The 26327-nt window shown below is 42.3% G+C and overlaps 3 protein-coding genes across 5 annotated transcripts; 1 reads left to right on the forward strand and 2 right to left on the reverse strand.

Moving 5' to 3' along the window:
* Positions 1–692: 692 nt before the first annotated feature.
* Positions 693–2207, reverse strand: LOC4335878 (protein MONOCULM 1). Its single transcript, XM_015779353.2, has one exon. The coding sequence runs from the start codon at positions 2205–2207 to the stop codon at positions 693–695; it is 1515 nt and encodes a 504-aa protein (XP_015634839.2).
* A 2503-nt stretch (positions 2208–4710) lies between these two features.
* Positions 4711–22050, reverse strand: LOC9267691 (DExH-box ATP-dependent RNA helicase DExH7, chloroplastic). Of its 3 annotated transcripts, none has more exons than XM_066309501.1 (35): positions 21575–22050; positions 21372–21477; positions 20684–20883; positions 20006–20105; positions 19496–19866; positions 18849–19067; positions 18299–18410; positions 17997–18206; positions 17425–17504; positions 17203–17325; positions 16409–16495; positions 16043–16143; positions 15876–15933; positions 15663–15728; positions 15476–15558; positions 15179–15362; positions 14544–14702; positions 14355–14456; positions 14102–14254; positions 13917–14021; positions 13025–13165; positions 12733–12822; positions 12407–12463; positions 12200–12283; positions 11173–11271; positions 10956–11093; positions 10688–10758; positions 8388–8457; positions 7729–7827; positions 7316–7528; positions 7043–7135; positions 6513–6635; positions 6169–6256; positions 5805–5862; positions 4711–5310 (listed from the first exon to the last, which is right to left on the reverse strand). In XM_066309501.1, exons 1-33 carry the CDS (start codon positions 21905–21907, stop codon positions 6176–6178), a joined length of 4311 nt encoding a protein of 1436 aa, XP_066165598.1. In that variant the 5' UTR covers positions 21908–22050; the 3' UTR covers positions 4711–5310; positions 5805–5862; positions 6169–6175. The 3 variants fall into 3 exon arrangements, with proteins under 3 accessions (XP_066165598.1, XP_066165597.1, XP_015636403.1); XM_066309500.1 differs by having other exon boundaries at positions 20684–20892; XM_015780917.3 differs by lacking the exon at positions 5805–5862 and having other exon boundaries at positions 4788–5310; positions 20684–20892.
* Positions 22051–24332: 2282 nt separating this feature from the next.
* On the forward strand, positions 24333–26132 carry LOC9270041 (alpha-(1,4)-fucosyltransferase). Its single transcript, XM_015780919.3, has 3 exons — positions 24333–24992; positions 25077–25250; positions 25356–26132. The coding sequence occupies exons 1-3, from the start codon at positions 24381–24383 to the stop codon at positions 25938–25940; spliced, it is 1371 nt and encodes a 456-aa protein (XP_015636405.1). The 5' UTR covers positions 24333–24380; the 3' UTR covers positions 25941–26132.
* Positions 26133–26327: the final 195 nt, after the last annotated feature.

Raw genomic sequence — 26327 nt, forward strand, 5'->3', positions numbered from 1 at the left:
GCATTGTCAGTGTTGAAATGTGATTGGAGTACTACAAAGTAACTGCTAGATCAGCTTGTTTACTGTATGTCTGAATCTAAGAATCTAAGGCTGTGTTTAGTTGGATCCAAAGTTTAGATTTTGGTTGAAATTGGAGATGATGTGACTGAAAAGTTGTGTGTGTATGACAGGTTGATGTGATGGAAAAGGACTGAAGTTTGGATCCAAACTTTGGATCTAAACACGGCCTAAGATATGAAACTCAGTTTGATTTTGACTTAGCATGAGGTCAATTGGACAGTAGGAACTTTACTGTTCTGTAGGAGAAAAAAAAGATAAAAGAAAATTTTCAGGATACAATTAAGCTAGCTTTAACTCTGAGGATTACTTAGTTAGCTGATCATGCATATATCTAACTATGTATTAACTGAAAATTATCATGCCTTGCTTATTATTATGTACTCATGTGTATATAATTCTTTTCAATCTAGTAAATCTAGTATACATGTATGAACTATCAAAGTATAAGAGAATAAGAACAAAATTGAATTTGAATCAAGCATCGCAAATCAAGAATAAATGAACAAAAACTAATTAGAGGCGATCCTAAGAAATAGGAGAATGAACTCATAGACGATCTCTTTTTTTTTGTATGTATGTATGAACTATTAAATTTCCTGTACTGTATATGTTTGAGATTTTCTCTGCTGCTGTCACCGACATCGCCGCCGCCGCCGTCGCCGCCGCCACAAGGTCGCCGTAGCCAGAGCCATGTCACGCCACGCCAGCGACATGGCCATGCCGCCGTCGCCCTCCACGACGCGGAACCCGCCGCCGCCGCAGCCGCTCTTCATCTTGAGCAGCAGCTTCGCCTGGCTCACCGTCCTCGAGCTCAGCTTCACGCCGTCGAGCCCGGCGCCCTCCATGGCCGCCTTCCAGTTCCAGCTAGCTGCTGCGTGATCGCCGCCGCCGCCGCCGCCGCCATGGCGGCGGCGGTGTTGGTGGTCTAGCGAGGCCACGGCGTCGGCGATCTCCCTCCCGAGGTGGTCCCTCTCGATGGCGAGCCTCTCGGCGCTGTCCGCCGGGAGGCACTCGTGGAGCGAGTCGAACACGGCGGCGAAGTATCGGAGGTTGGCGGCGAACCGCGGGAGCAAGCTCGCGCTTCTTCCTGTAGTGGTGTTGTCGCCGCCGGTGAGCCCGCCGCCGCCGTCGTGTTTCTCGATCAAGAACACCATGGACGGGTTCAGGGAGTTGATGTAAGCCATTCTTGTGGCGGCGCACGCTTCTCTTGAGCTCGCCGGGAACACCAGGTTGACGACCACCGTCGCGTCGTCGTCGATCCTGGTGCAATCATGGCGGGTGTTCGATCCGTTGTTCAGGATGCCCTCGAACTCGAACCGTAGGTTGGGGCAGCCGGCGGCGAACCGCCGGAGCCGCGCCTCGGTTTCCCGTAGCTCGTCGGCGCTCGCGCCGAAGCCGGTGATCCGCAGGGACACCGGACCGTCGCCGCAGCCGCCTCCGTTGTCGTCGTCGTCGTGGGATGAACTGCTGGTGGCGGCGGCGGCGGCGTCCGACAGGGACTGGATCAGCGAAGGCCACTGGAACCCGTACGAGACGTCGAAGTCGACGACGTGGAGGCGGCGCCGGCCGCCGGACTCGAAGGCCTCGACGATCGCCTGGTTCGCCGTGAAGTGCGCGAACTGGTAGAACGGCGACGCCTGGTAGAACATGGTGTACGCCAGAAACTGCTCGGCCCGCGCGGCCGCTGGGGCCGCCGGCGAAGATCTGGCCGGCCGGAGCCCGGCGGCCAGCCTCGGCGCCAGCGCGGCCGCGTAGCACGCCGCGACGCGCTGCGCTGGGTCGCCGCCGCCGCGGCACGACGCGCGGCGGTCGACCTCCCGCAGAGCCGCGGCCGCCGCGCGCGCGTCGCCCGCCTCCCCGGCGGCCACCGCCGACAGAAGCAAGCGCACCAGCTCCATGCCGCCGCCGCCGCCGCCGCCACCATCCGACGACGTCGCCGCCATTCCATTTTCATGGTCAAACTCCTCCGCCTTCTTGACCATCCGATCTCTCACCCTGCTACCCCGATCGCCGCCACAAATGGCGCTGCTGCCGACGCCATCGACGACGACGGCGCCGCCCCCCACCACCTTACTCTTCTTGGCCACCGCCGCCGCCGCATCACCACCACCACCACCATCGATGGCAAGACTCAACTTCAAGTTCATCTACTCCTCGTCACCTTGAAATCCCAATCGATCTCCAACCTCCAAGAGAAACGGATTGATGCAATATATCTTCTTCGTCTGTTCTCCAAGCTCTCTCGCATGCGGCAATGGAGATCAATGGCGGAGGAGGAGGAGGAGGAGGAAGAGGAATGGGTGGAGGCGAAGGCGAGGGATATATATATAAGCGCGGGAATTGGAGGGGAATCTGGCGCGAAATCTCTCGATCGGCGTAGCTTTGGATGCAAGAAATGCCTATGCTTCGCGGACGTTTTGGCTGGACTCGCCATTGGATTCCAAGAAATGGATATGCGGTTGGGTCGTTTGGCTTTCCTCTTTGTCCTCTGCAAAAGGATCTATCTGTCTCTCTCTCTATGTGTACCTGTCATCTGTCGATATTGTACCGGTTCCACTGCTAGGCTAGGCTAGGCTAGCTATCTCCCTCTCTGACCCTCTCTTTCTCTGGTCTACATGTAGCTTGGAAAGAAATTGTTCATTATTAGTGTTTGTGTTAACAATGTGTGTGATAGATGTTGACAATTAGTTATTACTCATATATAGTAGTATAATTCCAGTGTCTTAGTATATTGTACCAATGTTTATGCTTTGGGTTCAATTGCTATATGTCATGTTCATACCGCAGGGGTGTGCTTCTACACTGTTATGCCTGGTCCCGTCTGACCATATGGGCATATATATATATATATATATATATATAAATTGCTCATGACAAGCCTCGACCGATGCAATTTTATATTCTGGGGGAGGTAATGTTCAGACTTCACACTTCAGAAGTACTCCAATATAGTTTAAGGTTTGTAAGCTAGCTTTGAGATTCCACTATGGTTGTTACTAGTATATTACATAACAAGCTTAACATTGACTCATGCAAGCTATAGCATCATCAGCGTGTACGTCAAGAACATGGAGCATACGTTCTGTGGACTTGACTCTGTGGAATGGAACAAGTAAAATCTGTGGAAAAGGAAAGAGAGGTAGTTGGGTGGGCAGCAAAAGTGAAGTGGTATATAGTGATAGGAAGATGCGACGAAGTGTGAAGGAGATAGGGGATAATGGAAATTTTGGCAGGGGAGGAGGGGGGGGGGGTTGAAATGGGTATAAACCGTTGTTGTTGCCGAGACCTGACTTCTCTGAGCCATCCGTGTGTGACTGCCGCTGCTTGTCGCACTACTGTCCTGCTTTCTTGAAACAATGGCCCTACAGAAATGCCGACAGTTGGATCATTCTGTGCCACTCTACTCTCTCCATCGCTTCTCCTTTGCTTTTTTCGCTAAAATTTTGTGCTTTTTCTCAAAATATTGGAAGGAGTGATTCTACGGTACAAGGAGGTACTGGGTACGGTAGTACTTTGATTAGTAATAAGCATAAAATTTTGGTACCACCTTGCAAACACTAAGTTGCCATCTTATTTTAGACAACAAGCTTATTTTCTGTAAGAGTCGAGAAGTTAGGCTTGAAGCCAGGCCAAACAGGGTCTTAATATAAATGGTATATTTCCCGTGCATTATAAGACCTAAAGAAACTCTATTGGAGCTTAGTAGAGTATTTAGATAACAAACTCTATTTCTCACAATTCTGAGCATATGGTATGATGCCCTTGCTTTACATCATACTGGATGTTGCTAGCTCTCTTGGCAGATATGATGCCTTATTTTGGTGGGAAAATTGGAACCATGCCATTATAATTTTGTAAAATTTGAGATATGTTCATCCTGACCCACATGTCATTGACTCATGTGGGATCTACATGTCATTGAGATACCGATGGCATATCTCAAACTTTACAAAATTATAATGGCATGGTTCAAAATTACCCTGTTTTGGTAGATGCCCTGTGATCCTGCAGCTCATGACACAATAAACAGAACCTGTAGATTTTCAACTATCATAGAATAGAACATACTGTTGAAACTGGGTAGGCGTCTAAAATTGTGACTTCTCAATCCCCTTCTCCTCAAACTCAGCAAGTTGTCACCTTATTTTAGACAACAAGCTTATTTTCTGTAAGAGTCGAGGCTTGAAGCCAGGCCAAACAGGGTCTTAAAATAAATGGAGCTTAGTAGAGTATTTAGATAACAAACTCTATTTCTCGCAATTCTGAGCATATGATATAATGCCTTTGCTTTTACATCATACTGGATGTTGCTAGCTCTCTTGGTATCTATGATGCCTTACTTTGGTAGACACCCTGTGATCCTGCAGCTCATGACACAATAAACAGAACCTGCAGATTTTCAACTATCAAAGAGCCGTAATAGAATATACTGTTGAAACTGGGTAGGCGTCTAAAATTGTGACTTCTCCAGGTTCGCACTAGTCGTCCATATTCATATGGAGACCTTGGCCGGTGGACAAGAGTAGTTGATTTGAACATAAGAGCACTTCGATTTGAACATGTTCTCATGTTCGTTGCGTCAAAGGTTTAATAGCACCGGAAGGTACAAACGTCAACCCTGATCCATTCCAACAGTACAGATCCTCGGAGTTCACGAAGCTCAGCGTTGAATAAGTATTTGTAGCCGTAGGCAAGCGTATATGTTCAGTTTCATGATACGCAAGATATCATCCACTGTACACTAGTCTATTCCTTACTATAACATTGAAGTACACCTTTTAACATGCATACAGGATCTCATCGGCATAGCAAATTCTTGCGAAAGGAAATTGCATTCGAGCGAATGAATACTCTAGACAAGCTGTGCTCCATTTGCTGCAGTCTTTCCTTACATGGACGAATTGAGGTATACTCCCTCCGTTTCACAATGTAAGTCATTTTAGCATTTCCCACATTTATATTGATGTTAATGAATCTAGACATATATATTTATCTAGATTCATTAATCTCGATATGAATGTGGGAAATGCTAGAATGACTTGCATTGTGAAACGGAGGAAGTACTTGTGTTCCACATCAGGGACAGGAAGAATTTCAAGAATTTTTTCTCTATTGTAACATATATCTGTTTTTTGTTGCTTAGTCAAGCAAATGCCCCTTTCTGCATTGAAGCTTCAAAAATGCCAATCACCAAGCTTTGCAAGCCAAAATGGCTACGGAGTGTGGGGCAAGAGAGAACAGTTTGGATGCCTGCACAGAACAAAACGAACAGCAACATAAGCAAGGCCTGAGAATCATCAGTCTGCAGCAGCTAGATCTCATCCATTATGTTGTAGGAAAGGCTAGCGTATAGATGTCAAGTCAATTTGCTGGAAAAAGGCCAGCAGCTGCCGACAATACTTGGATATGCATTGCTAGCGAGTCCATCCTATTGGCGGCCCGTGAAACGTGCACGGCACTTATGCTGGACTGTCAAATGGAATGGACAAGGTGGGACATACTCACGATTTCTCATGTGTGTAAGAGAGAAGAAATCATAGGATCACATGGAGGGGACACAAAAGGATATACAAGAGTAGTTCTCATTGACTGGGCAGAGTTAGAGATATCAGATATTCAGATGCACATAAACATACACAAAATATTTTTTTTGAAAGGACATATACACAAAATATTAGTAGTAGTTATTGAAGTATAAGTATTCATTCTAATAATAATGTGCATCCAGAAATTAGTGTCCTAACCTCTGAAGTTGATTCTGCTATGTTTCCGTTGTTATATGGTATACCATAATCCACTGACCTAATGGAAACAAAACACAGAAATTAAGCTGCTGCATTGAAGAAAGCTACCAATACCAAGCCAACTATAGTTACTTCATACTTACAATAACTGCTACAAGTGATCAAGCAAAATGCTAATCATGCGACTATTGTTACAGGTCTATTTTTATGGCAGGAGTTCCATGCAAAACTCGAAGAAACTAATTTCCATGCAAATTCTAATGCTCCACAAATAGCCAAGTTGTGACTACTGTATCTGTGAGATAATATTTGACACTGATCTTTCAGTTACGTTACAAGAAAAAACTTAATATGAAGAGATTACCATAATTTCATGCTTGTTGGGCCTTTTCTTCTTCTAACAGTAAATGAATAATGGATCTGACCACTTCATTGTCAACAAAAGTTGCCATCTGGAAGCAGACCATACAAACAAGATAATTAGAAAATACAAGTTGCAGCATATTGACTGTAAACTATCCCGCGTGTATTGTATCAAGCCTTTCCACAAAGCTATACAAGTGAACCAGCCTTTTATTACAGTGAGCCAATGAGGTCAGGGAGAGAAATTATATGATGAGATGTGCAGGAGACACTACAGCTGCACAATATCTCATTTCATGAGTAGGTGTTATTCCTTGTACGTTAAAACAAGGGGAGACACCATACCTCTGGCTTTCTTATCAATTCTTTCAGAACAGCATCAAGTGTTACGCGAAGTTGCTTGAATAGGACAGCAGTCTGTGCAGCAGCTGCCAGCCTTAACCATCCATCTATGATAACCACTCCTGTCTGTTAAAAAAAAAGACAATAAGTTTCCCCACTGATTACAATTAGCTAAAGATACCATTTAATAGTTAATGCACAAAAATATACACGATAAGTTAATAACCAACAGTTTCTAAATGAATTTCCCTTAAACAAGAACATGGGAGGAAAAATTGCCTAACTGATTTAAACAGATCGATGTGAAACTGAAAGCCCTAAAATTGATGCAATTTTTCACTTTTCACATATATTACTCACAAAAACTAATAATTTATACTGAGTAGTTTCTCTTTTGATTGACAAGTGCCAATATCTAACATGTGATGTGAGCACAAGAAAAGGCACAGGCACTGCATCCCTTATAGAAATAAGAGGATGGGGGTTCGGTATCTTAAGCCTAATAGTCTAGGATTGGATAGAGACCACAATACCTGATGTTGGATAACCATGGTACCACCAAACAGAAGGAGCGAGTAAGGAGAAATAACACTAGTATCACGTAGAAATACCTTACTTGTCTCAACCTGAATATAGGGAATAGAGAGAATCAAAAGTATCAGAGATTCAAAAATACAATATTTTTTCCTCAGATCACCATCGTAAATACTTTTTTATATGGTATATCATTCCACATTTCTACAAGTGTATCTTATGCAACATAATGATAATGGTGCACCCCATTCATGTTCAAGTCAAAAGGATACCTTCTCAAGAAACACCAAAAATGGATATTGACCAGCTTTCAAGCTGTGGTTCATAGATGATGGGTGTATGTGAACTTCTCGTCGTCCATCATACCATCGAGGACGGTCCTTTCCAGACAGAAAATCAGATGGCTTCCTGCCACCTAGAGCTCCTGGATCAACACCCTCTAAAGTAGCTGCAACATTAGGGTATAGACCTGCGCATATGACTGACTGCAAATGCCACATAAGCATTTTCCAGAAATGAACCATATTAGCGTCAAATTGAACTAAGTGAAACAACAGCTTATACAGATTACTAAAGGTAAACAAGCATTACACTAGGATATTAATCTCATCAACATGATCATATTTATTTTGTACTTTGGCACATGTTAAAAAAAGTCAAAAATGTTTAGCAATCATGCCATTACCTTGACAACTGAGGAGTAACGAGCATATAAGTTAAATGGAAGAGACATATTCGCAAACCAACTCTCAAGAGTATTTTTCCTCGTTCCATCCACAGGCCTCTGAAAAATATTAGGATTAATTGACATTAGAAGATCGATTATGATGTCTGTCCCCGTTCAAATTAGAAATAGAGGACTTTGGCAGCATTTGGCTGGGAAAGTACATTACCAATTTAAGTTAGGGTACCCTTTTAAAGTTCCCAAAAAGAAACTAACTTGCTCCCTCAAATTTAGTCCTTTTTTAACATTATCTAATTTTTAGTCTTCATGTGACTTTGACCATTGCATTTATAACTTTTCATTGGTATAAATTAGTCAATTGTAATATATGAAGTGATTGACTGAACTAGTCATAAGGTTGTCACTAAGGTGCTAAGAGCTACAGGAGCCTATGTTTCCAACTACAACTCTATATGTACTGTAGCATTTAGCTGTCCAATCATGTGATGATTATATATTGCTAGTCATCATATACTTAGCTTGTAGGACAAAAGGACTAGAGATACAAAATTGTCACTGTTATGACTCAGTCAACTAAAGAAAATGAACAACATGATATAAGTCTGCATTCCAGTAAAGATGATATCCCTAGTGCAATTCTCCATAATGAAAAGACATACCAGGCTATCTTTAGGAATATCCAAAAGTCCAATGTCTGCTAATAATGTCCCATACTGTAGTCGCATGTCTCTGAAAGGGTAAAAAAGTGTTATTGTGAAATTTAGTTACTCCCTCTGTCCATTAATATAAGGACTTTTACCCTTCATTGGAGAGACTAAGGATGAGAGAAAAGGATATATGCCCCTCATTAAATGAGTATTAGTTAGGGAGGGAAGGGTGGTTCTGGATTTTTTGCAATTTGGTCCTTTTCGAAAACTTATTTTACAAATAGACCCCTAGAAAAATTTATTCCATGAATGGTCCTTTTTGGGGCGCCAGAGACGCTAGTGCTGTGGTCCAACTGGACGGTGCCAGCATCTTTGGCGCTGTCCCCGTGCCACCACGTGGCTGCCATGCGCTAACGTGGCAGGAGGACAACGCTAGCCATACTGGCGCCACCCCTCCCCTCATGGCTCCAGCCATAATGGTGCACTCTCCCCAGGGGGTGGGCGGCACTTAACCGCGCGGGCCCCACCCCCTCCCTGCCCATTCACCCCCTCCTCCCCAGCCCGAGCCTGAGCAGAGTTCTTGCTGTCTCTCTCTCCCCGTCATCTCTTCTTCTCAAATCCACTCGTTTTGGAGCCGTTTTTCACGAGATTTTTTGGGGAAATCGAAGAGCAATGTATTCTCCATTTCCTCCTCTCTTTTTTTCGTTTTAATTGGTGGAATTTGTAGATCGGAGGGTAACCCTAGAACCGATTCTTTTTTTGGCAAAAAAAGTGATTTTGACCGTTGCAAATGGGGATTTGTTGATTGTAGAGTTACATGTGTACAATGTGCTCATTGGTCCTACGATTTTTTTTTAGTATACATGTGTTGATTTTTAGGGGATTTTTTTGGAGTATATATGTGGTAATCGATTTTTCCATACAACCCCGTTCATGTCTCACCTAAAAATCAACATGACCACATATATACTCCAAATAATCGTAGCATCAACGAGCACATTGCACACATTTAACACTACAATCAACAAATCCCAATTTGCAACGGTCAAAATCACGAAATTTGCAAAAAATAAAAAATTGGTTCTAAGGGTTACCCTCCGATCTACAAAATTCCACCAATCAAAACGAAAAAAAAGAGGCCACAATGGAGGAGAATACCTTGCTCTTCGATTAGCCCAAAAAATCTCATGAAAAACGGCTCCAAAGTGAGTGGATTTGAGGAGGTAAGGGAGGGGGGAGAGAGAGAAAGCGCAACAGCCCTGCTCAGGCTGGGGAGGGGCCGAATGGGTGGGTAGGGGGAGGGGGTGGGGCCCGCGCAGTTAAGTGTTGCCCACCCCCCGAGGGGAGCGCGCCGGTATGGCTGGCGCCAGGGGGGTGGGGGGTGGGTGGACGGGGCGCTGTCCTCCTACCACATCAGCGCAGGGCGGCCACGTGGTGCCATAGTGGCACGGGGACGACGCCAAAGATGTTGGTGCCGTCCAGTTGGACCACGGCGGCAGCGCCTCTGGTGCCACAAAAAGAACTATTCCTGGAATAAGTTTTTCCAAGGGTCTCTTTGTAAAATAAGTTTTAGAAAAGGACCAAATCGTAAAAAATCTAGAAGGGTGGTTGGGGGTAAAATTAGTTGAAAATTAAATGAGGTGGTTGGTAAGAGAAGTATAGTACTCTATACATTGTTATATTCAAGGACAAATTTCAAAAGCTTGAAGTCCTTATATTTGTCGACGGAGAGAGTAGCTTTATATTTCATACTAAATATGAATAAACTTTAGAAACAATGGTTGCACGTAGACAGTTGCTGAACCGACTCTAGCAGATCTGGAGGAAAAAAAAAAGAAAACTTAACACACCTAAACTTGACTCTAACAATGGTTGCACTTATAGAATCAGTAGTCACTCGAGAAACAGTTTGTGACTTCTTGTAGCATACACACATAGGGGGAATTTACCCACCTAAACTTAGTCTTTCTAAGTTCACACATTTAATTTGAGACCATAGGATTTGAAGTGTTATTAAGACCATGCTGAATAGTGCACTACCACGGTTAAATATTTTTGCAGAAAAAATCCATTAATGAATGAAACTTTCTGAAAATCATAACACAAGTATACTGATTCTCTCTTACTAGATTAGTGGTGGTGACATATATGTAGTTAAAGAAGGTGCCCTTGATTGATAACCCAAAAAATTAGTCTAACATTTGAAAATATAAACGCTGTAACTGAAATTCGGATAAGCCCTTAAGAAAATCTTATTCTTTTGCATCAAGCTTTTGTATAAAGTATAAACTGACTAACTGAGGTAGTCCAACCTGACCATATACATCACTGTACTGTTCAAGTAGAATGAACGGCAAAACTGATGGGCAGATCTAGCTCCATTCTGCAATTGAAAATCACATATTAGAAAACCTTGGAACTGATGTTCTTTTTTCTTTTTACAGGCTGACATATACTGCAAAATTACTCTGATAGTAGTCTAATATAAAGGAACACATGATACTAAGTACACATGAGCACGTAACAAATGTATCTAATGTCACAAAATTGTATTCGAGTAGATGAAATAAGTTTTATGACCTCTCTTAGTATGCGAGACCACTTATTGTATGCAATAACCATTAACAGGTGGTCAGATTGTTTATTATCTGCTGTAGAAGCAGATCCATCAAGGTTTTCATTCATCAATGAAGCCTTTGCCTTCTCCACATTTTGCTTCTGCATTATCAATGAAACAATGTCATGATAGTGCATATCCAGATTATATAAATTATTGACCACGATAATATCATAATACCTCATCTTTTGGAGAGATGAATGGGGATTTATAACTCAGAAAAGCAGCAACAGAAAGAATGGGAGATAAGCAGCCAAAGATAGCACCATAGAGCATCATCTGCAGTCGCACAGAAGACAAATCAAAGCAAAACATTAAATAGGTAAAGTACTACAAATGCTCCACAAATCGATGGAACAAACATAACAATTACTGTCATTATTTGTTAATAACATGCAGAAACTATTTATTTCTATGAACCCTGAATTATCTGTATAGAACTATAATACCATTGGGAATGCTCAAAGGGCCACAGATATGAAAAATAAGTGGTAAAACTCTTACTGTTAGTCAATTACAGAGGTGTGAAAAAATACAGTATTGCCTACAAAAATTACTGTGCACTAGAGTTAAGTACATAAAAGGTAGGAAATAAAGACATTCCAAAGGGACATGAAGAACATAATAGAGTTGTGATGTACTGTAGGTTCTTCTTTCTTTAATGGAATGACATGCAGTTCCCATGGGCGTTCTCGGAAAAAATGGAACATAATAAAGCTCACTGAAGTTTATTGTGAATAGGGCACTGTAGTGAAGAACTGAAGATTAAAGTTGTAGTTAAGGAATGGAATGAAAAAAAGGTATTTCATATGGAATTTTTTTTATGTACATAAGAATATAGATTAGGCATGAAAAGGGCTGGGCTGTCTTTGTTTGCACGCAGATTGAAGAAAAGAAACAACATTAACAACTATCTGCTACTTCGCCATTTAACATGACAAACAAAATCTCCAATGCAAATGTGAGGTTAGATACAGCAAGCTATCTTTTCTTATTTGGAAATATAAAAAGTTATACAACTCTAATGCCTACAACTAACTCATATATTTACATACATTGAAGAATTTATGGTGATATTGCCACACAGCCATGCACAGACAAATGCTAGCAAACAACAACATGTAGCTAGTTACTATGCTGAAATGTATGCATTAAATATCTATGTCACTTTTGATGAATGAGCCAGAAAATTATATTTTAGCCGCACCTTTCCAATCAAAACATCAACTGGCAATTTGGCCAAATGATAGCCAAGAGGTGATAATTCCTCATGTCCTTCAAATGCTCCAACCTACACATGACACCAGACAGTATAAAGTTTGGTTAAGAACTACAAAAGGATATGCCAAAAATGTTTCTGCTACTAATATGCACACATGAATAAAGATTTATATGACAAAAGGCAGAATAGAACCTGATATAACAAGTCAATAGCAGAGGAGATAGCTTCTTCTTTAGGGGGTTCTATGGCCTGAAACAATACGATATGAAATATGATTATTTGGCATCACAATTTCACAGCTGACACAAACAGAAAGCAGAACTTCTGGTAAAGAAAAAAAGTAGAACAGATAGTTGTCCACAAATTCCTAGCAAAAACTGCATCAACTAATGATACTGCACAAACACATTCAGAGAAGCATAACCGTTCATACAATCTTAGAGAGATCATGCAAGATTGCATAGATGCATGTGAAGAAAACAAAAATAGACAAGTGATGAGGATAAGATAAAATATACCTTTAAAAGAAATGACTTTATGCCACCCAGATGAAGTGATTTTATTTGCAAACACAGCTCAGTCAATGGCATCCGCAGCATCTCAGGCACCTTCAAGCATAATAGACAGAAATATCAAAGCATGATGGTTACAGATGTTGCTTAGGACAATTGTACTTGTCCTTAGCAAAACTATTAACATAAACATAGCTCATGTTCGTAAGCAAACTCATTTTTTTATATGTTACAGATACTAAAATATGGAATCTCTGGTGCAGAATTTGAATTTAGTATCTTTTTGTAACTAGAGAACCTGAAATGGGCGCATCATTTTTTCAAAACGATGGCGAGTATACAAGCAGAAACACAACCCAGGCTTCACACGACCAGCCCGTCCTCGTCTCTGTTTTGCATTTGCACGAGAAATCCAATCTTCTACTATGCTTGACATTTTCTGCAAACAAAATATGACAAAACAGCTTCTATTAGATATGTTTTGAGATGATTTATCATATCAACACATGCATAAAAAAGTTGATAGGCTGAGCTCATGGCCAACTTATGAATTTCATGTGATTATTACTCCGGTAAACATGGGTTAAAGAAGTCCAACCCATGAGCTCACAATGTAGCCTAATAGAACCCCACAACAAATAATGCCAAGTTGCCAAGCATCAAGCATTTTTATTTTGACTTTCAAAAGCATTTTTTGTTTATATAGAATCCAAGCATGTTACTTCAATCAGAATTTAACTTCCAAGATTTTAAATAACTAAATAGTCAATTTTAGTGCAAAGGCATCCAGTAGATAGAATTTTGTAAAGAAAACCACACATTACTAAATATTAATAAAAAAAACTTGAAGTTTTGATGACAACGGACCTAAGGGTAAATCTTTATGGTAGCAGTGCTATGTTAGATGGACCAGCTGATGCAATTTTCACAAGATCCATTAACAGACAAAGACAAGACCAGAGTCCAAAAGTTTCTAACATATATGGTCTAGTTCCAATAAAGAACCAGCACAAATTTAACCAAATGGACAGGCTCATCGAGGACAACTTTATTCAGCCTTGGCAGATCGAAGGTGCACCATAGACAAACAAATCATGAAAATAAAAGGGATAAAATCCCTGGGAAAGGATTGTACAAGTGCTATATTTGTACTCATTCAAATTTACAGGCACAAACAAGAGAAAGGTGACCTTCTGCGGGTTATAGCGATTTTCCTTGTGCTTCCCAGTATCAACTACATAAATTACATCATCAATTGTAATGCTGGTCTCTGCTATGTCTGTGGCGACAATAATCTGCAATATCATGAAGCACAAAAGTCGTAAGTACTCGTAAGTAACTAAGTACTCAGTAGGTCCTGGGTGAAGAGAATCACCTTGCGAATGTTTTCTGGTGGTGACTGGAACACCTTCCTTTGATCAGTGGGTGCAAGCAGTGAATGCAAAGGAAGAATCCAATCAGATGATTCCCTTCCAAATCTAACAGAAGCAGATAATCTATCAATCAACATATCAATCTCTGCGACTCCCTGAGCAGCATCACAGACGAAAAATGGTGATCAATCATCAATATTGCAAGGTGTTTATTAAGAAATGAAGCATTAAGCTGGCGTGACACCCTGAACTTACAGGAAGAAAAACAAGAACAGCGCCAGGGGGGCAGTTCTCATCAATATAGCATATCAAGTCTTCCAACAGATCAAAATCAATCACATCTTCATTTAAGCGTTTCTGAGGTAGCAACAGAAAATCTTTAGTCCGCCAGAGTTATATTTTAAAAAAGAGCGCAAAATTTTTGGTTTGGGGCATGAAACTTACCAGATTTTGGTTGGTCCTTTCGCTGTATGACTGATAGCAATCAGTTGTATAATGAGGATTAACATAATCTTCAGTAAGCACTGACTCATCCCCCCATGAGGATAAAACAAGGTTCTTCTTTCCCCGTCGATTATTCACTGTGCTACTAGCATTCTTCCACTGGAGCAGAATGAAAAAAAAAAAAGATCAGTATACAGTACTGATTATAAACACACAAAGTAAAATGATTGCCAAACGGCCATCTGGCTAGCTCTGAGGATATGAAGATCATATGGCTGTTATATATATAGTCTCTGGTAAAATCATGTATCATACACTTCCACTAAAATAATCCCAAGTTCTAAATAGATCTTATCTGTGGAGGTATCTTATCAAGTCCTTACTTCATGTTGGGTCAGTTATATATGTTAAACAAATTGCATGGCGTGCTCATGGCTATGCAAAATTGTTGTAATAAAACACAGGTAATAGACCAACATGGAGATATGACCCTAAGACATGTATAGTTCATCATAATATAATGAAGACAAGGGGATGTTCATCAGATCTAGTAATCCAGAGAGAATAGTAAGAGTCACACGGCAGCTGTTGCAGGATATAAACTTCATTAAGAATGAGAAATGAGTAAGGTAAACCTTTTCTCCATGCTGTTGAAAGTATGCTCCTGATGCAGGAGAATCCAAAGCAAGACAGTACTCCATTTTCTCATAAACATCCTCAAGGAAGTGAGATGAAACTGGATGTGTTCTCCCTTCAACATTAATTACAGGGCAATCTCCAAAATACCGAGCAAATAGGCTTGAATCAACAGTAGCAGACCTGAAGGTAAAGCACATGGGGAAGTAAACATTAGATTCTCCTGATTATCAATGCAGTAAACAAAATTACAAACTGAAAAGAATAAAGACAAAAAAAAAAGAATTTGGTTTTACATGAGAATCACTTTCAACTTCCTTCCTGGTTGATTAGAACGCTTCTCAACAAGACTCTTAAGAACAATCAACAGAAAGTCACCCTGAAAACTGGGAAATCAGGATCATTCATGGACTTCCTCTACCATAGAAACAAAAGAAAACATTGTCTGATTCGTAAAGGGAAAGGACACAAACATGTACATACCAAAATAGTACGTTCATGTACTTCGTCTACTACTACATGAGTAACATCACTTAAATCATTGTTCCCCTGAAATTAGCATGAAAAGGAAATAATTTCTTAGGAACTATCATCACATGACTTGAAACACAAGTGGAGGGATGTTATAATGTTAGCTTTACATGCAATAAAAATATTGCACAAGACAAACTATGTTAACATGACGGCACTACTTACAGATAATTTTCTAAGAAGGATACCGGTGGTACAGAACAGAAGCTTTGTCCTTTCATTCCTAAAACAGTAGAAAGAACAAAGTTGAATACATCATAGGGATCTTCAATGCAAAATTACAAGAATTTTTTCACACATATAATAATGTGAATATGAGAAAGACCAAATACCGAGCACTGTCAAGACGAACTTGATATCCGACCAAAGAATCCTTAGATCCAGGAGAAGATTCACACCTCTCACTAGACACTCTTTCAGCCACTGAAATGGCCTACAAGTGAGTAGCTATACCACGTTATATTCAACAATCTAGATCTGTTTAGTATAAGCTGCGTGATCATCATATAAAAAGGATATCTAGCATACCAGATGATCTCACAGTAACAACACTAAGATATTGTACTTTATGATGAATTTATTATCCCAGAAGTGATTTCATGAATATGACATGCAATTTTTATATTGCCTGCAATGTATTGCTAATATGCTGCACCGGAAAGATAAAGAAAAGATCAAGGTCTGCACTGTGATCATACCGCTATCCTCCGGGGTTGTGTGCAGACTATGCTGCAGTAACCACCAAGCTCAGATTCAATCATATCATCCAAAATAAACTGTGGCACCTGCAAATGAAAGATAATATAATCATGTAAAACTCCATGCTTCTGGAAAGATCAGAATAAACTATACAAGCTGGTATTGCATAACATCTAGTATTGAATATCTTTCTACATGTTCAAGGAATATATGCAAACCTAACTTTGTACCAATAGCAGCTAGCATACCTATCGTCAAATAATAGAAGCTGATTGGCTGGGAGATGAAGAATATCATGAGATCAGTTCATTAACACATTCCAATAGGTGAAAATGGACCATGGAAAGAATAAGATCCTAAAACACATAGGAAGGCACTTCCTGTTGAATATGTTAAGCATGGCCCCGTATATCCTAGCCTGTTGCACTCAATTAGTCAAGTTGTTTTAAAAACAATGTAGAATGATAGAGTCATTAAGGGAAAAGTCAGGTCTATAGTCTAGAAATCCTAGATCAAGTTAGGCAAGCAAGTGGGAGTTTCAGAGCTACTTGGCTTCCCAAACTATAGGAAACCACGACTGCCATCAGACTTGTTATGACAAGTTTCGTGCAGCAGATAATTCACTATTTCTCATGCCTCACCATCACCAATAATGTAAATATTATAATTTCAGGGAGCCAAATAAAGGGATAAGGCATAAAAAAAGATGATGTTTTGCACATGATATGGTTATCTTTTAAAGCTGGAATAACAACTGGCAGCGCCCAAGAATGAAGCCTTTGTGGGGGGGTACCTGAGTTGTCTTCCCACATCCGGTTTCTCCGCAAACAACAATCACATCATTCTCTTTCAGTAACTGTAGAAAATGATCTTTGAATCTAGAGATTGGTAGAGAAGCTCTTGCTTCCAGCATTTTCTGAATACAAAGATGAGGCAATTCGTCACAAAGAGTCAAAGGCAAAAGAAAAGGTATTAAATTAGAAGAACAGTATAGTAGAATGTATATCACTCTTACCAAATAGCTCGACTGCTTCATTTTATTTTCCAAATGTTTTTTCAACACTGTGCTTTCCACCTGCTCTGCGGATCTCGATCCTGATCATAGAAAAGCCACATTAGATATCCTGACAGGAATTATACTTACACTTACATTATTAGCAGTCTAGTAGAGGCAAGAAGGAATAATCTATAAAGGAAAAATACTTAATACATTCGTTTGATCATTATTCAGTTAAAACAAAAAAAAAGATTATTTCAATTAGAAGAAAAAGAAAGATATAGCATGAATATCTCAGAGAACTAATGAGGTCAAAATACACGGCATGCATGTTGTGAGCAAGAGAAATAAAGCAAGATTCCAAATGGAAATATAGCTAAAAGGTGTTATAATTCTGTGAAAATAGATTCTACATAGGAGAAACCTCATTGGTGTCGAGAAAGTTGATAGAATGGAGAAGATAAGTCTGTCATCAGTGACAGATTAAAAGGTTATGGAAGGTAAAAAATGGTCACCATCCAAATCATGATTGTTTCACACATTATTCATAAAGACAAAAAACTGAAATGATGATTTTATTCAAAGCTTACCTGTACGATTCACCAGATAGGTCTCTTTCTTCTCATGAACAGAGTAGCTGTCCTCGATGCTCCTAGAGTCAACAGATGTAGCACCATCTGACGCATCCTCAACTTGATGTGGAGTTGTATTCGCATCCATATCCAACAACTTATCCACAAAACCAGCTCTTCGACTATCCTCAGTATCCATAACCCTTGAAGATGATGATGATAACTCCCCTGCTTTTTTGCCAAAACCATGTAATATGTAGCCCAAAGGCCCCAACAAATCGTGATTCATCACAGAAGAAAGCAAGATCAATTTATCTAACCTTCTTGCCATCTTAAAACAAGTGATGCATATGGTTCAATAAGCAATTGGCGCAATGAAAGATCAGCGAAAAATTGATATAGAGCAAAAGCTGCCACTCTGTTTTGTGCTTCCTGTCGACCAATTCAGCAAATGTTTATTGTTCAGAAATACAATTCTAGACAAGGAATGATGATATGTATATTCTTTTCTCAGTATTATGAAATCAGAATAGTTAATACTAACAAGCATGAAAGGTAAAAATGAAGAAATAAATCTGAATAAGCAGTGGAAATGGGATAGCTTCCCAAACAGATTAACATGCACTATCATATCCATCCAATGCGCATTGGGGATTGGTGTGCCTCCAAAATTAAAGCAACGCCCCATCTTCTAAGAATTTTGATGTTCTTGCACAGAACATTGAGCACTTTGGATGCATAGGATAGTGCATGGAGCCATTGACATCTGTATATATGAAGACTTGCATTTCTCATTGAAATAAAAACGAATTGTTTTTATTTTTGAGATATTTTAGAAAGTAACAGAGTGTTCATTTTGTCAATACTAACCTCAACAGATGCATATTCTTTATCTTGTTCAGTTAACTCGACTTTTGTCAAGCCTCCAGCCTTCCGACTTTTACCACGACCAGTAGAGCCACGCAGTACATTAACAGCATATATGAATTTACGATCCTTTTCAGATATTTTACTGTATTTTGGCGCTTCCCAACCAAGTTTCTGACAGAATTTTTGCAGAACAGCCTTTGGCATTTTACCAGAATCTCCCTGCAGACCACAATAAATAGTTAGAACCAAATGCACGCCAGAGATTAAACAGCTTTGTTGGTTCATTGTTTATTTAGCAATATTTCGAATTGTTACATTCTGCCCATTGCCCAAATAATGGATCTCCTCAAATATCGTTACAAGTGAGATATGTTAGTTGTGTTCTCTTCTCACTGTCTAGTACGGTAATTTACTGAAACTTGAATGGTTTATATGCAGCTTTTAGGAGCAAGTAGCATGGAACATTGCAGCACATAAAGGCCACCCCAACTATCCTACTCCGTATACAACAAGGTTTCTCTAACAAAATTGAGAGAAGCGGCATTATAATCAAGAACCAAGACAGCAAAAACACCTCCAAAATTCTAAAGATAAATATGACAATAGGAGGAGGGGCGTTAATATAAAGTGGTGCAGATGCACATGACCTTCTTCCATATATCATCTATGTTTCCAAGAAGATGCCCATAACCATCATGTGATAATTTCTCTATTTTTTGCTGTTTTAGTATTTCTGGAGCCACTGCCTCCCAAGCAGAAGAGTCTTCAAAAAACAGGTTATCAAGTTCTACTTCCTCTTCTTCTACCTCCTTTGTGCTGGTTTCATCAACATCCTTGGACATTTTTTTCTCCAAACTGGATCCTCCATCCATATGGACAGGACTCTCACATTTCTTTCCAGTTGCACCAGAGTCAACTAGATCACCCTCAGCATTTGCAATATCAGAATTTGGAAAGACATTATCTGAACTGCTGAGATCTTCCTTTGAGTTTCCAGATGAGGATTTCGCTTGTTTACCTGAAAACAATCAAACAAGAAGGCATAATATAAACCTGCCTGAACTACATATAAGCATTCAAAACCTAGTCACAATTAGAAGAGAAAATTCATATGGTTCACTATAGAATCGATATCCTTCAACAAGTATTATGTGTACCCTTCTTCTTTCGCCTACTTGGCTTTGCCTCAGCAGTTTCCAAACTTGGTGGGCAGTGATCTTCCCATGTGTAGGAATCATTAGAATTCACATCATCTTCCTAACATCAGCAGCAAGAAAAAGGAATAATTGCACCAATATACATTAAACAGGAATTAAAAGAAAAAGAAGAGAGATACATTGAATAAGCTTAATCTCGAAGTTTAGCGGAGCACCATCCAATTCGTAGTGGATTGAAATGCATAAGATGTTTGTCACTAACTTTAAACGGCATTCAGTACATTAGAATATTTCAATCACAAATGTAATAAGGTATGTCACTATAATTACGTTCGCAACATAACGCTTCCTATCATGTTTACAAACATATTACTGCAAAATAAACAGTCGAACACGCATATTGGAGAGCATTTTAATTAATGAAGAGTTAAAAGATGATAAAATATTTAAATTGGTGTGACGGAGAGAGAGTCCCAAAGTATTACTATCTTGTGTTACCAGCTTGATATTAAAACAATACAAGATATTTTCAAGGAGTGAAAATAGAATACTTGTCAGATAAAGCAAAATTGCACAAGATTAAAAATTTAAACAGTCATTAAAAGAGTATCGATATTCAATATTTGATGCAGCAATCCAAGGAACAAAATCACTTGTTTGAACATCTGTCACCTATACCTCCTCTTGTTGTTCCATGTACTGCCGAATCCATGCAGCTTGTGATGATTGCCCGTCATCCAATGTCACATCTTCTTCTCGCCGCCTGCTAATTATAATTTCCAACCTCTCATTGCTCCCCTGCACCTCCTCTGACTCACGACTCTGTGGCACCCAATTGTCTTTCGCTGTTGATACTACCTTAACTGAGCCTTCTGTCCCTAAAGGCCCTAGAAAAGTAATGAACAGCTGATTTAAACATGATAGACTTCTTTTTTAGATAATGGATTTATAAAACGCAGACTCTAAAGCATACACAGCCAAAACATGATAGACTTAACACTCAACACTTAAAAGTTTCGAACCAATCCATGCCTCTATGAGAAAACACAAGCATGAGCACACCAACCCTGCAGTTCATGGGTGTGTGCATACGTGCAGAACCTAAAATGCAGAATAACTGCAGCGCAAATACAAATGCAGCAAAATATGTAAAGCACTACTTCAAACTTGGAACCAGTAAAGCACAGAACGCAGGCAAATCATTGTATGCGCAGAAGCATATATTGCAACTTCATGCATATGATCTGACAAACATGTTGATGCTGGCAAATGCACACGCAGAGATGGCAGAGTTCACAGTTCAAACAGAAATGAGACTAGACAGTAGACACGAAGCGCTAAGCCCTAAACCCGCGAAACCGCATACCAGCCCCAGAAGAGGAAGCGGTGCCACTGGAGAACTTGAGGGGGAGCTCATCGCCGGGCAGATTAAAGCACAGCCAATCCAACGCCGACTCGAACGTAGCCGAATCCTGCACCCAAAAATTAAACCCCAAATCATCATCAACAACAGAAACGACCAAATTCCATCGCACGGCGGGTGCTCAACGAGTGCTTGGGAGCACGAACCGATAGCGCGGAGAGCGCCTGCTCGATTTGCGCGGAGGAGAAGCCCTCGAGGGAGAGCTTGTCGTACACCCCGCGCAGCCGCCGCGCCTTCTGCTCCCTCGACTCGGCACGCGCCGCGGGAGCATCCGCCGGCGCGGGCGCTGGCGCCGCGGTCGCTCCGGAGTTGAGGAGCAGGCGGCGGAGGCGGCGCTCGTTCTCCGACGAGATCTGGAGCCGCGGCGCGGCGGAGGCGGCGCCGCCGCCGGCCGAGGACGACGAGGAGGAGGTGGAGGAGTGCTTGGGCTTCTGCTTCTGCTTCGGCGCCTGCTGCTGCTGCTTCTTCTTCGGCGCCATTCCGCCTCCGCCGAGCTCGGCCTCCGCCGCCCCGATCGTCTCCGCCGGCGGCGAGCTTGGCTACGGCGGAGGCACTCTCTGGTAGGTGGGCCCAGCGACGCGCCGTGTGCGCTGTGCTTTCGCGGATACTTTGCGGGACGCGCACATTACGGGACACGCGTTCTGGGCTCGAAAGCGTAATCGTGCATTCGCGCTTCGCGGGTACTCGCGGGCCACGCACAGCACGAAACACGCCTTCTGGGCCGGAAAGCGTATTTCCACATTACTGGGCTTTTACTGGGCCGTCCATTGGATCTATACACAGCCTGAAATGTGGAAAGATTCCGTGTTGAAATTAAAAGAAATTTTGAAATGGCCGAGCAAATAGCGATCGAACATGTAGGCACTTTTGGAGGTTGGGACATGAACATCGAGGGCGATTTCTTATTTGGAATGAACATCGAAGCAAATTTGACTTTTGTAAAAGTCCAAAACGGCGATGTTGAGCCGTCGATAAAACAATGAGATTTCGATAGCGTTTTTTTGTGGTGGCGTGGACGCTACCTTCTCTGCTCTGTCCAACTAACTAACCCCAATTGGCAACCCCGTTATGCAGCAAAATCTCTGTCTTTGAACTGATCATTAGACCGAAGATGCCTTGGAATTTTGAGACAAGCATCAAAGCATGTGCGTTTGGGAGGCAGCCAGCGACCGTGCATGCGTACTAGGGGGAGAATTGAGACTATACACGCGTGGCCTTTGAATTTGTCTCTAGCCGATTAAGTACTACTATACATAAATTCTTAGCAGAATTATCTGTTCTATACAGTAGAAAATGTTTTAAACCATTTTATTTGCTGCTGTTCCTCTAAACACAAAGTCCAGAGATACACTTAATAATATTGTGGTAAAGGGTAAGTGGCTTCAATCCCGAGATCCCATGTTCAATTCTCAACACGCTTATAATTTATTCTTGAAAAATGTTTGGATGGATGTCTCTCTTCAAATCTTTCTTTTCTGTAAACACATAATCCACATATTCTTCTTCACATGGAGTAATAAACTAAAAGTACCAAGGCTTTGTTCGGCACATTGAGTTAGGAATTAATCCCTCGCAGACACCAAACAGAGCGACTCATTAGCACATAATTAATTAAGTATTTAGCTATTTTTTGAAAAAATGGATTATTATAATTTTTTAAAGCAACTTTTTTATAAAATTGTTTTATAAAAGATATATCGTTTATCAGTTTGATAAATGTGCACGTGAAAAATGAGGATAGCGAAGTTTAGAAAGCGCACATACTAGCACAGCCTAATGGGACCACCTATACATTTGTCGACAAATTTTCTACTAAAAATTTGACAGATGTAATTATAGTACAATCGTAGTGTAATTACACTGTAACTTGTATTAAGTTTCACGTAATTTTGAATCGTTAGATCTATTACAAGATTCGTTCCGGTGAAGAAGAAAAAAATCACAGCACACACATATGTGAAAAGATTTGTTCCTAGGACCTCTATTTTACTGAAATAACATGTTACCGAGATATTCTTGAAAGTTACATACAAATTACATTATAGTTACAGTGTAATTACATGTAAGTTACAGTGTAATTATACTACGATTGTACTGTAATTACATCCGACAAATATTAGGGGGAGAAATTTGATGACAAATATCTAGCAAAATCGCATCCTAACTACTCTTGAGTAATATGATATGTTTTCCTTAAGTATTTGTAAATCTTTTGTAGAAAAGATAACTAGTCAAATTTTAAAGATGAATAGTGCCAATATCAACTATGGCTGTGTTTAGACCCTGTCTAGATGGGACTAAAACTTTTAAGTCCCTATCACATCGGATGTTTGAAAATTAATTATAAATATTAAACGTAGACTATTAATAAAACCCATCCATAATCTTGGACTAATTCGCGAGACGAATCTATTGAGCCTAATTAATCCATGATTAGCCTATGTGATGCTACAGTAAACATTCTCTAATTATGGATTAATTAGGCTTAAAAAATTGTCTCGCGAATTAACTTTTATTTATGTAATTAGTTTTATAATTAGTCTATATTTAATACTTTAAATTAGTGTCTAAATACAAGGACTAAAGTTAAGTCCCTGGATCCAAACACCACCTTAGTTGGATCCAAAGTTTGGATTTTGGTTGAAATTGAAGATGATGTGATTGAAAAGTTATTTGTGTATGATAGGTTGATGTGATGAAAAAGGACTGAAGTTTGTATCCAAACAAACTTTGGATCTAAACACAGCTATTTAAAAACGGAGACAGTACATATATTGAGTGACAGATAACAGATAATTGTGAGTGACATCTGTATAGTGATGAACAGTTAAAGCCACATTTATTAAGTAGCAGATGATTTTTCTTTTTGGTCGTATATATGCCCTTGTAGCTGGTAGTAGCCGCGACGGCTTCAGTGGCCGAGAGTTGTAACGGGCGCGATTATCCGGCGAGATGTCGTCGCCGCCGTCCTCGGGCTCGGAGCGCTCGCTGGCGTCGCTCGTCTCCGCGGCGGCGCACTCCGTCAAGCTCAACCGCGCCTACCTCCTCGCCCCGGCCGTCGCCGCGGGCCTCCTCGCCGCCGTGCTCCTCTCCTCCCTCCTCGACTTCTCCGCTTTCTCCGCCTCCCCGCGGCCGGCGTTCCCTCCGCCGACCGCGGGCGCGCCGGCGAACGCGTCGGCCCTGTCAGCGCCGCCTCGCGCGCCCGTGCGCACGGCCCTGGACACGCTCGGGACGCGGCCGCGGGAGCCGTTCACGGCGCTGCGCGACGCGTACGCGCGGTGGGACGCGGCGGTGGGGTGCGCGGCCTTCGCGGAGAAGCACCGGTCGCGGTCGTCGCCGCCGCCCGGCCCGGCGGCGCTGCAGGACCCCGAGGCGGCGCCGTGCGGCTCGCTGCGGCTGCCCCACGTCGCGCTCGCCGTGAGGGGGGTGACGTGGGTGCCCGACATCCTCGACGGCGTGTACCAGTGCCGGTGCGGGCTGACCTGCCTCTGGAGCCGCAACGAGGAGGCCCTCGCCGACACCCCCGACGTCGTGCTCTACGAGATCTGGCCCCCTCCCGACACCGTAAGTACACGATCGATCACCTCGCCGCCGCCGCCGCCGCCATGATCGAACACCTGTAACGTTGTTTGTGCTCCGTGGGTGCAGAGGAAGCAGGGCGAGCCGCTGCGCGCGTTCATGGACATCGAGCCGACGAGGAAGCGGTCGGGGCACGAGGACATTTTCATCGGCTACCACGCCGACGACGACGTGCAGGTGACCTACGCCGGCAAGTTCTTCCGCATCACCCACAACTACCACGTCGCCACCCACAAGCGCGACGTAAGCACTCTCAACTCGAATTAATCCTTCCTTCCTCCGAATGCACACAAATGGCGGAAACATTCATCGTCGTCTCCGTCGCCGGCGGCGGGTGCGCGCATGCAGGACGTGCTGGTGTACTGGTCGTCGTCGCGGTGCTTCGAGCACCGGAACAAGATCGCGCGGGAGCTGTTCCGCCACCTCCCGGCGCACTCCTTCGGCCGGTGCGAGAACAACGTCGGCGGCGGCGACAAGGCCCTGGAGCTGTACCCGGACTGCGCCCGCGACGGCCACGGCGCGGCGGAGTGGTGGGACCACCTCCACTGCGCCATGTCGCACTACAAGTTCGTGCTCGCCATCGAGAACACCATCGCCGACAGCTACTCCACGGAGAAGCTCTACTACGCGCTGGAGGCCGGGTCGGTGCCCATCTACTTCGGCGCGCCCAACGCCCGCGACCTGGCGCCCCCGGGCTCCTACATCGACGGCGCCGCGTTCGCGTCGGCGGAGGAGCTCGCGGCGTACGTGAGGGAGGTGGCCGGCGACCCGGCGGCGTACGCCGAGTTCCACGCGTGGCGGCGGTGCGGCGTCCTGGGCGGCTACGGCCGGAACCGGCTCGTCAGCCTCGACACGCTCCCGTGCAGGCTCTGCGAGCGCGCCAGCCGCATGGGCGGCCGCCACGCGCCGGCGCCCAACGCCACCGTGTCGTGACGAGACGAGACACGACTTGGCCCCGGTTGGATTGAAAGCCTATGAATGAAAAAAGTTTAAAACGTTTAAACGAAGTGTTTGTTACGTAGCGTAGCTGCGTTTTGCTTTGAATTTGTTGGTCTGCGTTTGCTGTTTAGGAGGAGCAGAACGATTATGAAAAAGGCTGGCATGAGATGGTTTCTGCTGTCCATATTTCACATTCTTTTTGCAGATACGGATGGATTTTGGACCAGCGTGCTACAGTAACCGGTTATTTGTGCTGGCAAATACTCGTTCCGGTTCTAAATATTTGACGCTGTTGACTTTTTAAAATATGTTTAACCGTTTATCTTATTAAAAAATTAAGTAATTATTAATTCTTTTCCTATCATTTGATTCATTGTTAAA

Source organism: Oryza sativa, chromosome 4 (genome assembly GCF_034140825.1).
Source record: "Oryza sativa Japonica Group chromosome 4, ASM3414082v1".
Classification (NCBI taxonomy): Eukaryota; Viridiplantae; Streptophyta; class Magnoliopsida; order Poales; family Poaceae; genus Oryza; species Oryza sativa.

Excerpts from the sequence above, each read along its gene's own strand:
- LOC9267691 (XM_066309500.1), bottom strand. The coding sequence starts at position 21,907 with ATGGCGCCGAAGAAGAAGCAGCAGCAGCAGGCGCCGAAGCAGAAGCAG. Across the intron at positions 15,559-15,662 it reads TACATGAACGTACTATTTTG|GGTGACTTTCTGTTGATTGT; the intron begins GTATGTACATGT and ends CCCAGTTTTCAG. Across the intron at positions 14,255-14,354 it reads CTGTTCTTGTTTTTCTTCCT|GGAGTCGCAGAGATTGATAT; the intron begins GTAAGTTCAGGG and ends GATGCTGCTCAG.
- LOC4335878 (XM_015779353.2), bottom strand. The coding sequence starts at position 2,207 with ATGAACTTGAAGTTGAGTCTTGCCATCGATGGTGGTGGTGGTGGTGAT.
- LOC9270041 (XM_015780919.3), top strand. The coding sequence starts at position 24,381 with ATGTCGTCGCCGCCGTCCTCGGGCTCGGAGCGCTCGCTGGCGTCGCTC. Across the intron at positions 24,993-25,076 it reads TCTGGCCCCCTCCCGACACC|AGGAAGCAGGGCGAGCCGCT; the intron begins GTAAGTACACGA and ends CCGTGGGTGCAG. Across the intron at positions 25,251-25,355 it reads TCGCCACCCACAAGCGCGAC|GACGTGCTGGTGTACTGGTC; the intron begins GTAAGCACTCTC and ends GCGCGCATGCAG.